General features: G+C 40.6%; 1 protein-coding gene across 1 annotated transcript in view; it reads left to right on the forward strand.

Moving 5' to 3' along the window:
- The first annotated feature begins 1,671 nt into the window (after window positions 1-1,671).
- LOC108606955 overlaps window positions 1,672-14,887 on the forward strand; it is an 82,712-nt gene continuing 69,496 nt past the window's right edge. The window contains exons 1-2 of the mRNA XM_017997512.1: window positions 1,672-1,783; window positions 4,078-4,449. Of these exons, the coding sequence (XP_017853001.1) occupies window positions 4,140-4,449 (310 nt within the window). The 5' untranslated portion in view covers window positions 1,672-1,783; window positions 4,078-4,139. The remainder of the gene's footprint in view (window positions 1,784-4,077; window positions 4,450-14,887) is intronic.

Genomic DNA, 14,887 nt, shown 5'->3' on the forward strand with positions numbered 1-14,887 from the left:
AGGCGGCAAATATTTGCCCTGGTAAGTTGAGCTGGGGGCATGACTCGCCGGCCAAGACAATTGCGAGCCAGCGCGCATAGCAAACTTTACATTAGAACTTAGCTTAGCAACTTGTTAATTTTCGCTGCAGCAACAATCGATACTATCGATATGCGTTGCGATATGCCATCGCTAGCAGCAAGCGCTCTCATATGAAAGTGTGACTTTCGGCTGAAAGTTCCATCGCTCGCTGTTGATGAAAACTGTTTTGTCCGCTGTCATTGTTGCTGATGATGATTTTCGGTGTCAGCATAAATGCCAGAGTCGCTGCCCATCATCAGAAGCGCTGCCAACGCCTCCTAGCAACGCATTAGTCCAGCGCCCTCTCCAAAATCTATGCAACTATGTCAACCATGGACTCATTGTCTACTCCTTAGTGTGTGTGTGTGTGTGTCTGTGTGTGTGTGTGTGCAGTTACGTTGATGGCAGCTAAGTCTTGTGAGCTAATTGCGTACACCGCACCAACATCTAATATCAATATCAAGTTGATTACAAGATTTCACTTAAAACAGACAGCAGCTTGTTGTATTTCAATACCTGTACAGTGGGTACAGCATACAGTGGGTAACTAGTAATTTACTTACCTGCAACACAACATTTTAGTTAAAGAACAATTTATAAAGAAAATGATTTCATTTTGTGATTTATTTAAAATTAATATTTCTTCAATGTTAGGATAATAACCTGGGCATTTAATTTTTTTAATATTAATTATGTAATTTTCTATTATTTTTAATTTAAATTTTAGACTTTCTTTCTTTTTAAGCCTAACAGTTTATGAAATAAACACACGAGGCTTTTTTATTTATTTATAGCTATATTTATCACTTATTTTTAGCTTAAACAAAAGTGTGAATCAATTTCACTTTGTGCAAATTATTATTCAACTGACAGTTACAACTTCAATGTAACTTTAAATGATTTTTGTTTGTATCTTAAGAAAATGCAAGCTGCCTTTCAAGCTTTAAGAATGAAGGATTATTATTATATTTATTATTATATTTAAGGTACATATGAATATAGTTATTGTGCTTTTTTTATTGAACATCTTTGTTGTATGAGAGCCGCAAATATTGTCATTAAAAGTTAATAGTACTTAGTGCTTATTGTTTCTAAGCCGCAAAAAATATAAAAAAAATATTCACCACACACACATACACTCAGAGCATGTTTTAAATAGCGTGAGAATGCAGCGCTCAACCGGCTTTTCACACACACACACACACACACACACATAGACATACATGGGGCTGCCCACTAAATCAAACACGAAATCCTACTCAAAACAAACAGCAGCAGAGGCAGCAGCAAACCAAGAAGAAGCCACGTGTATAGGCATAGGAAGCGCTTGATTTGGAGGCTCAGTCGCTAGCGCAGTCACCGCTGCCGCCGCAGTCGCTGTCTCAGTTTCAGACTCAGACTCAGTCTTAAGCACGAAGCGGCGAACGAATTGAAGCACACGACGAATGCGAAATGCCGAAGCGTTCGTCATACGGCGATACGATGACAGCCGAACGTGAAGCGCTCGCTGGCTGGCTGGCTGGCTGGCTGCCTGGCTGGCCTGAAGCCTGTCTGAGTGGCTTTATAATTCACCACACAGTCAGGCAAGCTGCACAGTTGTTTTCCGGCTTTCGTTGTGTACGCACTTGTCTCTCGGCGCTCTCCGAAACGCAAAAGCTCTCACCAGTTTACGTTTAGATTCGCGCAACAAATAAGTTCGTCAGTTCGCCTAGTGTAGCCCAAAGTAAGCTCAAGTTGTCAACACGTGTGTGCCAAAGACAAAAATAACAAAATAAACTGTTGTGCTGTTTTTTTTTTTTAGCGCTTATTGTTATTGTTAGTTTGTCGGCTAAGTTACTTTGTTTTTTTTTGCGTGCAACTGAAACCGCCAAAAAGCTGTGCGAAATGTTATTAGTACATTAAAGAACAATTTCAAGTGCCAACACACACACGCATACACACAGCGAAACTTTTAGTTTATTTACATATTTATTTATTTTGTTTTTTTTTTTTTTTGTTTTTGGGCTGCTCTTTCGTATGCAGCAGACGTGGTTTTTAGGCTTTCATGTTTGCATAATTTGTTTAGGCCCCCAACAATATTTCATTGAAGGCTTTAGCTACCCGAAAAGTATTTTGGCAATCTATCAAAAGTTGTAAGTCGCCGTACTTACAGTTCTGTGGTACTTGGCGTGCATTTTTTGTAAAGTGTTATTAATGCGGTTTATTAAGTTGTTGATTTCATTTATGTCAATTTGCGAATTCAACAATCAATCAAGGAGCAATCAATCAATGTGCTGCTGGCATCAAATTCGCCAGAAATCTTTGCAATCTACCTAACTCACCCATTAGCACACTTATTTGACATTGTGGGCCAACACACACACACACACACACATCAATTGTTTATGCTATATTTAAATCGAGCTTCCAAATTGACACTTGAAGGACTCGGACACATTGAAAATGGCACCAGTGGGTGCAATAAAGCAAGTTCTATGTCATCTACTCCACTTGATATTAACTTCCAGCTCATTGATTCTGTCAGCCCTTTTCTTTGGCTGCTGCCGCCGCAGCTGTTAATATATATTCCCAATGTCTTGTGCCCTGCGAATCGCTTTGCGAATCGAGACTCTCTACTGCTCTACTGCTCTACGATTTATGAAAATTGAAGTCTTTGTTTTATTATGCCTTCGCACCAGGCTCCAACCAACCAACCAACCAACCGACGGACGGACGGACGAGTCAGTCTGTGTGCTGCCGCTTTGTGCCTCCAATATTTTATGCAAAACAACCAACCCCACTGCCCCATTAGCTCCCAGAGCAGCCATAGCCAAGCCGAAGCCGTAGCCAAAGCCAAAGCGAAAGCCATTGCCATTGATTTACCTGACCCATAGCGCCCCAAACCCTTTCGATTTGATTTAGCATCGTTTTCCCCCTAACTAACAATGGCACAACAATGTTTACCCCCTACCCCCCCTTCACCACACTGTTTGTTACTTGCTGCACCCAAAATACATTGATTCAACCCACTTTGATTGCGCCTCAATGTGTTTAGGAGCTGCTCAGAGCTTCAAAGCTGTTAGTACATTTTCCTTAAACACGCTTTCAGTTTGAGCCTTAACTGCATTTTAATTGTCGCTTTTATTTCTATTCTTAGTAAAAGTACAAACAACAATTTATATTCTGCAAGTTTGCAATTAAAATTTGATTTTAGCAGCAATTAAAATATTCACGAGATTCTCCATCCAAAGCAAATTGAAAAGAACTTTCGATATAATTTAATTAAAATTCACTTGAATATTAAATTACATGAAATTCATATTTTTTTAAATGCAAACTCAATTCTATTGTATAATATTTAAATTAAAATTCAACTGAAATGCAGTCAATTTTAATTTGGTTTAACATACTAATAAAATTCAATTGAAGTTAAAATTACATGGAATATACTTTAGATTTTTGATTACAATTTATTGGTTATTCAATTTGTTATTAAGTCGCTGCTGTAACTCAGTTTATTATAGTAAAATAGTCGAAATATATATTAAAGCCTGGCATTTAAAAAGTCTTTAGACTTATTGCAGTCACAGAATATCAAAACTTAACAAATTCGCATTTAATTCTGCTTTTAAGCAATTTATTTGTTAACTTAAATCTGCAAATATTTTTCCAATTAGAAATAAATGCAAGAGAACGCTCAGCGATTAGAGTTTTCAAATTGCAATTGTCAATTCTCATTTGCCAACTTTTATTTGTGGCTGGAGTATTTGTTTTTAATTTGCCGCACTTTCCTTTTTTTTTTTTTTTGTTACCTGTAAATTCTAAACCAGAAAAACTGCAGCTGCATTTAAAATTCAAAGTGTTTCCATCTCGATAGTTAGCAGTGCCCCACTCGACACACAATTGCCATAATTCAATTTTAGTTTTAATTTCCGCTTTTGGCTGCATATTCTATTTGCATATACAGTCGCTTTGGCTCCACTGTACATCTGTCTATGTGTGTGTGTGACGCTTTAAATCATGTTTTTATATATATAGAGTGAGAGCGAGCGAGAGAGCAGACACAGCCGCTGAATTTCGTTAATCAACGCCTTGCCAAAATGTCACAAGCGCTAACCGCCAACACGCGTTGCCGTTCCCGTTCCCGTTGCCGTTGCCGTTGCGCCGCCATTGAAATGGCGCTAATAATCTGGTCGTGCCTCGGCGGGCTGTCAATGTGGCTGCCATTGGTGGCAGCTGGCTCGTGCCGGGAGGCGCAGCTTTGCTGCAATGGCCGTGACTCCTCGTGTGTGGTCCAGAAGGCGCCCATCAATGCCATCATTGAGGATCTGAGCGATAAGCCCTGCTATTGTGATCATGCCTGCCTCAAGCTCGGCGACTGTTGTGATGACTTCAAGGATCATTGTGGAGGTAAGAAAAATGAATACAAAGCTGCTGCTAATACAGCTAATCTGTATTATCTATCGATAATGCGCGTAATCGATGTTTTCGATAAGAAGCACAAATATTCAGCGTATTTTAAATTTCATTTTTAGCAAAATGCTGCACAAAATGATCAAATGCTAACATTAAAATATTTATTCAATTTATAAAAATAAGGTGCTATACTTTATATATACTGAATAAATTGGAATTTTATAATATATAATCAAAATAGTAAATAACTCTGCTCTATACATTTAATCAATTTTTAGTTTAAAATTGCAAATAGAAATTGTGTGACAGACCAAACAATTAAATGAAATCATAACTTAAAATTTCAATTCAATTTTAAAATTTCAAATATATGCTATGCTAAACAGTTTTCTAAAATATAAGACAAAAATACTAAACATTTAATAAAATTAATTATTTCGCATATTTTTTTAATTAAATAGCTAATAATGCAAAAATAGCAAATAAACTAACTTTTGGTGGTTTCTGGCGCTTTGTAAATTTTCAGAAAATTATTTGTTATATTTTATGCATGTGTGTGTGCTTAAAAACATAAGTAAATAGACATATGTCTGAACAATTGATGTGGCGTGCCACCCCCAACTCCCAACTCCCAACGCCCAACGCCTGTCGCGCCACCCTAAGCGCAGTTAATTAGTGAAGCTGCAAGAGCTGGAGATATTAGCTAAACTAGCAGCTTTAACAATGCGTAATCCTCAATATGCTACATTGTAGTCTCTCTCTCTCTCTCTCTCGCTCTCTATCGTTCGCTCTCTGTCGCTCGTCAAGTTAAGCCGCACAGACTGCGGTTCTGTGTGTGGCATGTAGCAAGCTAGGAACTACTATAATAAAAAAGGCCAACTTAATGGCCGCATCCACAACTAAAAGCAACAGTCATGGCTTGTTGGGTCTACGGCCTCGACTCTTCACTCGACTTCACTCTCTGTCATGTGTGTGTGTGTGTGTGTGTGTGTGTGAACAAATTGTTGTTGTCGTTTTGCGTTTGTTTTGCTTTTATTTTATTTGATTTTTTTTTTCATTTTTTTTTTTACTTTTGGCAAGTACAATAGCTAAAGGGCTTTAATTTTATTACACACAGCAAATAAAGTCAAGCAACATGCGAGGCGCGCGTCTCTTTCTTTGGGTTTTTCTCTTTTACTTTAGCGTACAACGCCTGGCAAATTAAATAAGATACAGATACAGCAGACAGACACACACACACACGCACACGCACACAAAAAAGTTGGAATTTTTCGCCAGCTGCGGCTACAACTTGCCACATGCCACATAGCAGAACTAAACAGAAACTTAAAAAGCAGCAAGAAATTTTTATTGAGAGCGCACTTGATTACAAAATACCCTAGAATAAATGCTTTGAATTTCAATTTAAATTCCAATTATTTCAATGCATTAGGGTTTTTTTTAATTATAAAACATGTCGCTTGACAATTTATTTAAATTTTAAAATTCGAAATTTCACTGAACTCGCATAAAAATTATTGAATATTATTATAACGCAACAATTTCGCATGCAGAAAATTTATTCAAATTGTAAACAAAACAGTTTATAGGTTTGACTAACTTCTGTTCAACTTCTTGCAACATATTTTTTTTTTTATGAAAAGTTTCTTTAATTTTGCATTAAACTGAATGTGATTTTTATGATTATTGCTGTCTGAGCGAGAGCCTGAGATTTATGTTTTGAACCAGAAGACGAATCAGCAAATAAAATATATGTACACACTATTACATAAACAAAAAAATTGCCAAAGGACACAGCAGAAAAAAAGATGCAAAGAGAGACAATGACAATCATTTGACAGGCAAGGAACAGAGAGATGCTCTCAAAGGATTGGCTACAAGGCATACTTGTGTGCATGTGTGTGTGTGTGTGTGTGTGTTGTAATAATAAAAAATTAGACAGACAGACAAGTTCATTGAACTTTGATTTTATTACAATAAATTAAAAAAAAAAACACACACACACACAGAAAATTTAGCAATGTCTGCCATAGAATATAAAATTTAATGAAGCGCCGCTGTTCAGCTTATTTTTTTCTAAGAAAAACATAGACTTTGCTATTTATAGTCCGACTAGGGATCGTTGTTGTTGTTGCTTGGTTGAGGCGCTATTTGAACGTCTATAACTACCAATTAAGTTGGTAAATGTAACGTCCCATAAACATAACAAACATGTCAGACAGACACGAGTAAAACTCAAGGATGGGGGTGTGGGGTGGGAGGTGGGAGGCTGACTGACAGACTGAGCGACTGGCCTGGGAAACGGAAATGCGTATAAAGCGATAAATGTCAAGTTAAAAAGAAGAAGCAGCGCAGGAGGCCATAAAACCGTTGTCCGAGCCATGTTGTCCGGCGGAACATATGTAAGGGGGCGTGGCACGTTGCGTGTGCGCGCGCGTATGTGTCGGCTTAATTAATCAAAGTCCGCTTTAGTATAAATAATATATGCATGAGATATATATATATATATATAAAGCGATACATTAACGCTTATCGTGCGCCCCTTTGTCAACATTTTGCACTTTCATAACATTCTACAATTATTATTATTGTTAAGCTTCAACAATTATAACGCATAATTCATGCAAATTAGTTTAGGGCTTAGGCATTGTTGATTGCGCACGCAATTTATGTTAATTGCCCTCAACTTGCGCCAAATCAAACTCTTTACAAACTGTTCTCTGTGTGTGTGTGTGTGTGTGTGTTAACATGGCGTATACGTAACATTTGATTAATAATAATTAACTTGAAGCAGCAGCGGCCAATGTGCGCAATCTTGACAAAACGCAATGCATAAAAATAAATAACTCACATATTGTTATAGTGTTGGGCATATTGATTGCTGGACGCATTGAATTAATCTAGAGTAATTTTGTTCTCGCAGCTCTGCAGATATTTAAAAAAAATACTTTTCCTTCTTTTTTATACTTTTTACATGCCGCGTATTTTTTGGGCTAAAATTTATTATAAAAGCTACAAATAAAATTTAATTTACTTTTTATTGCATTTGCAGCTGCTCTGTTCATTCGACTATTTTTAGTATACAATAAAAATTACAATAAAAAAATTCATTTTTTTTATATATAATAAAATGAATAAAATAAATAAAATGTAATAATAAAATGTTTGTAACAAGAGTCAAATTTGATTAGTTTTAATACAAATTTATTTATCTGTGATTTTTTTATTCGTTTCTGATTAAAATAAAGTATTTATATGTTAAACACCACTTAGCTTAAAGTTGTGTGTACGCAATAGAAAGAAGAAGAAGCAAACTACATAGACTAGACGAAGTCCTTTTGCCTGTCCGTACGTCCGTGCGTCCTTCTGTCTGCAAAAGCTTTAGTTACTAAAAATAAACAACACTTAATGTGTTTTTAATCTTAAAATCCAATGTGCTTACATTATGAAAAGCGTTGTTAGCTTTTAATAATGCTTATTATAGAAATCAAAAAGTTTTACTTTGCCAACACCACTCTCTGTCCCTCTCTCTCCCGCTCTCTCTTTCTCTCGCTTAGTTAACTGGCTTGGGCTACGGCCAAAACTTAAGAGCCCAACTTAATTTGACAAATTGACAGCCAATGGCCCGCCCACAAAACGCCCCACAGCTCACACAGACAGACAGACACGCACACAAGCACACAAATTGATGGTCAACGTATTAATAAATGCGTTTAATGCGCTTAATCAAATTAATATTGTGCTAAAAGTTTCGTGGCCCCAACACAGAAAAAAAAAACAAAAAAATGTTTTGGCAAGTATTTAGCCACAAGCGTGTTATAAACAGATATATATATATATATATATATATAAAATATATGTATAGCATGCATGTCAATTATGAGCAGCGATTTCTGCGTGTTTTCATTTAGGAGATGCCGTTTATTTATAAACGATTTAATTATAATTAGAGTATAACTATCAGGCCATTGAATAAAAATATATATTTATATAGCACATTAATTTGCATTTCTCACTCAAAGTGTATTCAATAGTCGTTGATGGCCATGCGCGCTTTATAATGAAGTGTTGGCAACTGTTTGCCAACGATAATTAATATTTTGAAAATTCCTTTTTGATAATAAATCCCCAGCTTTGCCATTGGCTTTTTGTTTATGCACAAAAAGTTAATCAAAGTCTCTCGTAAGCACATTTAAGCTTCTAGTTGAACATATAACTGTTAAGCTACTCTAATTCAACAAACATAGAGATAAATTCAAATTGTAATCGCCCGTGTTAGAGACAAATGGAGCTTGACCAAAATTGGCAACCCCTAAATTTTTACTTCTCCCTTTTGTTTTTTTGGTTTTTTTTTATGCTTCAACTGATTTATTTGATTTGCCAAATGTGACGCAAATGTTTTTTATTTACCTACTCAGCAGCACACTGACCTGTGACCCGTTCGTCCTTTGGCTGCCCCCAAAAATAACGAGACACAGGACATTATTGCCCACGCAGCTGCTTCAATCAGTTGTCGATGCTTTGCATACAATTTTAATAGTTTATTTTTTTAGGTCCTCTCTCGTTGCCATAGCTTACATAAGTTGGGTATTATATATATATGTTTTTAAATAAATGACAGCGCACACATTTCAGCAGAAATGGGAAACGCTAAGAAATGTTGCAATAAAATCGAATAAATCTGCAAATAATATTAAATTAAATATACAAATCAATGTACGAAATTCAATGTGCATACAAGTATATAAAAATATAATATATTATAGAAAAATACTGCAATCGAAATACATCGGAAACAAATATAAAAATATACAAGAAATAAATTTAATTCATTGTCAGACTAGCGCTATAATAAAACTTTAGCGAATAATGATCTAAGTGGAAACGCACATTGTTATAAAATGAAAACAGCATTTTATTTAAATGATATTCACTTCACTTGGGTGTCTTACAATATGAATAATTGATATTAAATTTACAACAAATCAAAGTAAAGCAATAAAATGCATACTCTCTATAACTGCTATGCACTTAATTGGTCGAACTAGCTCAATAGATTGCTTTTTAGTAAACCTAAGATTGTCAGTCCGCTACCTTATTATTATAATGTCTATCATGACTTCAATCACCAACGCCTCAAAGAGAACTGACCTGCAGCTCTTGACTGAGCTTTTGATCTCAGTGCAAGAACGAAAGCTGAGAGCGCAAGCAGCTCAGAGAGCGTCAGCTGCAGTCAATGCGCGGGCTAAGCGTATGCCAAAGTCTTATACTTATGCAAATTAGCCTACGGTGCTTGCTAGCGATAGAGAGAACAGCGCTGCTTTCGTTCGTATGCAGTCGATCGCTCCGCGCTGCTGCGACTGAACGGAGAGCAAAGGGCTAAGGCTTGTATTAAAGTCTTATACACTTTGATCTCAGTGCGAAAGGTGAAGAGCATGAGCTTGCGCTAAGGCTTATACTTATACTTATACATCTCCAATCAACCTACATATGTGTTTGGTAGCGAGAGAGAAAGCAGCGCTGCTTTCGCGCGACCGCTCTTCGCTGCTGCCGCGACTGAACGAGAGCATCGCTGCTTTGCATCGTACGGTATTTTGCTTACTTTGCTGGACAGACACTGAGCGTGAGAACTAAACTGCCTTTAACTAAGCTAAATATCAGCAAATTAATTCACAATTGTTTTTCACAGCATTGTGTTGTACATATATTATATATTTATGCAGACTAAAATTGCAGAGTAGTTGAGTAATTAATTTATAATAAAAGAGCGTTCATTTGAGCTGTAGAGCAAACATTTTATTGAAGACTATAACTTCAATTTGCATAATTAATTCAGACAAGGCGCGCAAGAGATTTGTTTATTGGGTATGCGATCTTTCATATAAAAATACGCATAAATGAGTGTGCAATCAATTATTAAATATAATTATAATATTTACTCATAGTATGCGTGAGTGCAAACAAAACTTATTGGCATAAATAAATAAAAACAATTAGCAATTGATGCATAAAATGTAAATATGAAATTTGCAAACGCAATCCGAGTTGCAAAGTCAATAAATTTACATAAACAGTAAATTGAATGAATAAATAAGGCTCATAATCAAGCCAAACCTAATTACGGTATGTAAATAAAAAAATGTGAAGCTTTATTAAATGAAATAAAAAAGGTTTAGGCCGCTGGAAATTGCTTGAAGTACAGACGCCTAATGCCCAGCAGCGCGCCTTGCCACACTGGCTTCGAAATGTTGCACTGCTGCATAAGCAGCTGCCCCATCAACTGAAAGGAGCGTGTGGCAAGCTGCATGCGCCGCTTGTGTGGCAACACTGAGTGCTGCCGCCACGCTTGCAGCATGCGCGACTGCGACAGCATCAACTTGCGACAACTGTGCGCCAATTGCTGCCTCAGTGCCGAACTTGCATGCAACAGCAGCAAACGATCGAGCTGCGCCACTTGGCGTCGCAGCTGTTGCAATTTCGGCTCGGCATGCAGCAGGGACTCAAAGATGTGGCTAAAGATGCGCTGATGCTCTGGCGTCGGCAGCGTCGCCAGCGTCAACTGCAGCTGTTTGGCCTCAGTATCAACTGACTGCAGCATTCGCTGCATCAGTCGCAGCTGCAGCAACTGCAGGCGGCTCAGCTTGAGTTGCAGCAAAGCGTTTAGCGCGCGCAGTTCGGGGCGTGTGGCATGCAGCAAACGTTTGCGGCGCATGAGTCGCTTGCAGCTGCGTCGCCGCTTGCGCTGCCGCGCGCAAGGATAACGCGCAGGGTAAGCGCCGCGACGTTTGCTTGCAGCTCGCTGCTTGCGGCAAGGCCGCAGTGGTGCCGACGGCGTGGCGTGGCGGGATTTCTGACATAGAGACGTAGGCGTGGCGCTGCTGCTGCTCAGCGGCAAGCTCTGCTTCGCTCGAGGACTGCTGCTTAGCTGGCTCTTGCTGTTGGTTGGCTCCATGAAGCGCACCCAGCGCTGCTTGCGCGTCGTCGTGTTCACAGCCGATTGCTGAAAGTAAACGCTCGACTCGGAGCGCTGCCGCGCTGCTGCCGCCAGCTGCTGCTGCAAGTAGCGCTGCATTTGCTGCCGCAGCTCGCCGTCTGTAGAAGCTTCAGTTGTTTGCGTAGTCTTTGCATCCATTTTAATATAACGCTTAAGCAGCGGCGACCACAATTTATCCCATTTGGGCGTTTGCGAGTGCTGCGACTGCTGCGACTTTGACTGCGGCGCCGACAGCATGCGCTCCCATTCTATGGGCTGCTCGTGCTGCTGCTGCTGCTGCTGCTGCTGCTGCTTGTGACGCCAGCCAAAGTTAGCAAACTCGCTCGGCTGCTGAGTGAGCGTCTCTCCCGCTTTTAGACGCGCATCGCCTGCGCCTAGCGTTTGCGCCTTTGATAGCCAATCAAGCACATCGCAGCGCTCTTGTATCTCAAGCTCAAGTACGCGCTTTTCCAGCTCAATGCTTTGCACTTTCTGCTCTGCCTGCTGCAGACGCTGACGCTGCTCCGCTATGTGCGCTAAGAAACATTCGCGTTTTGAACGCTCACGCTCGTTGCAGAGCTCGTTCACGCGCTCTGGCGGCAGCAGCGGCGTCGTCGTCGTCGTCGTCGTCGTTGTCGTCTGACTGCTGCGTTCTGCTAAACGCTGCAACAGCAGCGCGCGTCGCGACTGCACTGTGCCGCTGCTGCGCTCCGCTGCCGTCAGTATGGGCACATAGTCGGGGCTGCGCTGCTTTTCCTGCTGCTGCTGCTGCTGCTGCAGTTCGCGCTGCTTTTGCTGCCGCTGCTCTTCGCGCTTTTCGCTTTGTATGCGCTTTATTATCAGCTTCGTTTCATTGCTTAGCACCGCTTCGAGTGCGCTGCGCGTATCTCGCTTTTGCTTTTCTCGCTGCTGTTGTTGCTGCTGCTGCTGCTGCTGCTGCTGCTGTATTGTACGCTGACGTTGACGCTCTTCATGCTGCTGCTTGTCGCGCTCTTTGGTCAGCTCTGCTCGCAAATGCGTCGCTTTGTCGTATATAAACTTGTCCAGCTGCGCATTTTTCTCTCGCTCTCTCTCCTCGCGCAGCTTGTTTCGCTCCTCTCTGCGTCGCTGTCGCTGCGCTGCTTCAAGTGCAAGCCGCTCTTTCTCCCATCGCAGCAGTCGCGCCTTGGCCTTGCGATCTTTGTGCTCCAGTTCGCGTCTGACGCGCTCTCGCTCCAGACTTGACAGTTTGTCTAGCTCGCGCTGCTTGTTGAACTGCTGCGTCCGCTGCTTCAACTTCACCTTGATCTGCACATTGCGTAAACGCTCCTCCTCGCGCAGCGTGTGAACCCGCAGCATTTGCTCGCAGCGCCGCTTCTCGCGCGTCAATCGCACGTAGTCGGCGTTCAGCTGCCGGCATCGCGCTTCAGACGCTGGACTCAGCTTGCGACGACGCACGTGTCGCTTTGTCGACTTCTCCACTGCTTGCAGTTGCTGCTTGGGCTGCTCGATTTGCTTGCCCTTCGACAGAAAGTAATGCCAGGATTTGCGGCCGTCCTTCTCAAACTTTGCCTCCAGCTTGTCCAGTCGCCTGTTCTGATCGCTCGTCATCGCCTGCCACTCCTCCTTGCTGCGCCGCACGCCCAGCGGCCTGCTGCTTCTCATCGTTATTGTCGACGGCAGCGGCGCACGCACCTGCAACGGACTCGCGCCCGCCGTCAGTCGCTGCTGCTGCTGCTGCTGCTGCGTCTTTGTCTCTGCCCCTCGCTGCTGCACTTTTCGCTTCTCCCGCTTCACCAGCTCGAACGTCGCCAGCACGCTGCTCAGCTGGCGTTTGCACTGCGCTCGCTCCGTAAACGGATAGCCCAGTCGGCCCGTATAGTTGAGCTGATGCTGCATAAGCGACAGAAGTTTGTTTCGCGCCCGCTTCTCCTCCCTGCTCGCTTTGGCGAAGATGCCCAGCCATGTCGCCAGCAGCTGCAGATCGGCTGGATGTATATCCCATTTGGTTAGTTCATGTATTATGTGCACTTGTTGCCTAAAGTCATTCTCGAACTTCTCCTTCGGCTTCTGCGTTCGCTTCACACGCTCGCTGATCCTGTTGCTCGCCAGCGATGGAATCTTGTTGGCCGTGTCGCCTTTAGTGTTCAGATTTTTTGATATCTTTATAGCTGCCATTGCTTTTTGGACTTGAAAACTTTGCTCAACAGCATTTGAGGCAAAGTCTACTTAATGAATTTCGATTACGTTTCGATTCGATTAAATTGTTGCAATCCTTAGTTTTACCATCAGCAGAAATTCGGTCTACAGCAAATAGTTCTAAAGAATTTGTTTATTATTCATATAGCAATTAAATTGTAAAAAGTAGAAATATTACATATCTTTTATATACATATATATATCTTTTGATATCATTAAATAGTTGTATTTAAATTCGATTCCATTGAATCTAATAAATTAGCAATATTTAAGAGCATTGAAATTAAGTCTAACTTGTTTTTTTTTTTTAATTTAATTTAAATTTTTATATAATCTTGACACTCTCTATCAGAATAAATTTGCTCTACTAATATTTTAATTTGGACAGTTGCGAGTGTCATGCGATATGAGAGGCTTATAGCGTCTTATGCTGTCGGTTGCAGCCTCAAGGCTCAGGTTACTTTGAGTCAAACTCTTGTTTGGATTTTTGGTTGCTATGGTCATTTAAAATTGAATGCACTTCAACGATTACAACAGCAGAATTGGCGCTGTGATTTATGTCATAAACAGAGAAAGCGAAAGAGAGAGAGAGAGGGGTAGAGGGAGAGAAATGGAGTGTATTACAAGTTTGAGAAATGACTCTTTCAGTGTTTCATGGTTTTTTGCTCGTTTGCGCCGTCTGGCTTCATTTATTTTCTTTGCCCAGCACTTTGCACTGCTCTCGCTCTCGTTAGCATTCAGTCTGTGTCCGGCTATACATGTTACCTATTTGCTTGCCACACACACACACACACAGACAGACAGACAGACATGCATAACATATACAACTGACTCTCCTTATTCAACATTTGTGTCTATGTCAATGTTGATTTTTGCTACTTGCCACTGTCAACGAGCTCTGCGCGTCGTTATCGTTTGTTTTTTTTTTGGCTACACAGAGCTCAGAGCATAAAGCCATTAAGCGCTGTCGCTGCTTACAAGAAACAAAACAAAGTGTATTTGCTAGTTGGAGTCGCTCGCTCGACTGAGAGCTTAACGTTGTCGTAACGCCAAACCAAAGTCAAACTCAATTTAACAAAAAATCAACGTCAATGTAAATTGAAACCCGGTGTGGCAGTTTGTGTAAAGCGCGCAGCTCTCTCGTGTGTCTCGGCTGTTGCACACACTTAAGACCTGCAGTGCAACTGCTGACCCCCCCGCCCCCTTTGGCACTGCGCTGTGTGTTAACCTTTGAACCAACGCAACAACGCACTTATAGTTTAACTTGTCGTCTGCCTCGTG

This window comes from Drosophila busckii, chromosome X (assembly GCF_011750605.1).
Source record: "Drosophila busckii strain San Diego stock center, stock number 13000-0081.31 chromosome X, ASM1175060v1, whole genome shotgun sequence".
NCBI lineage: Eukaryota > Metazoa > Arthropoda > Insecta > Diptera > Drosophilidae > Drosophila > Drosophila busckii.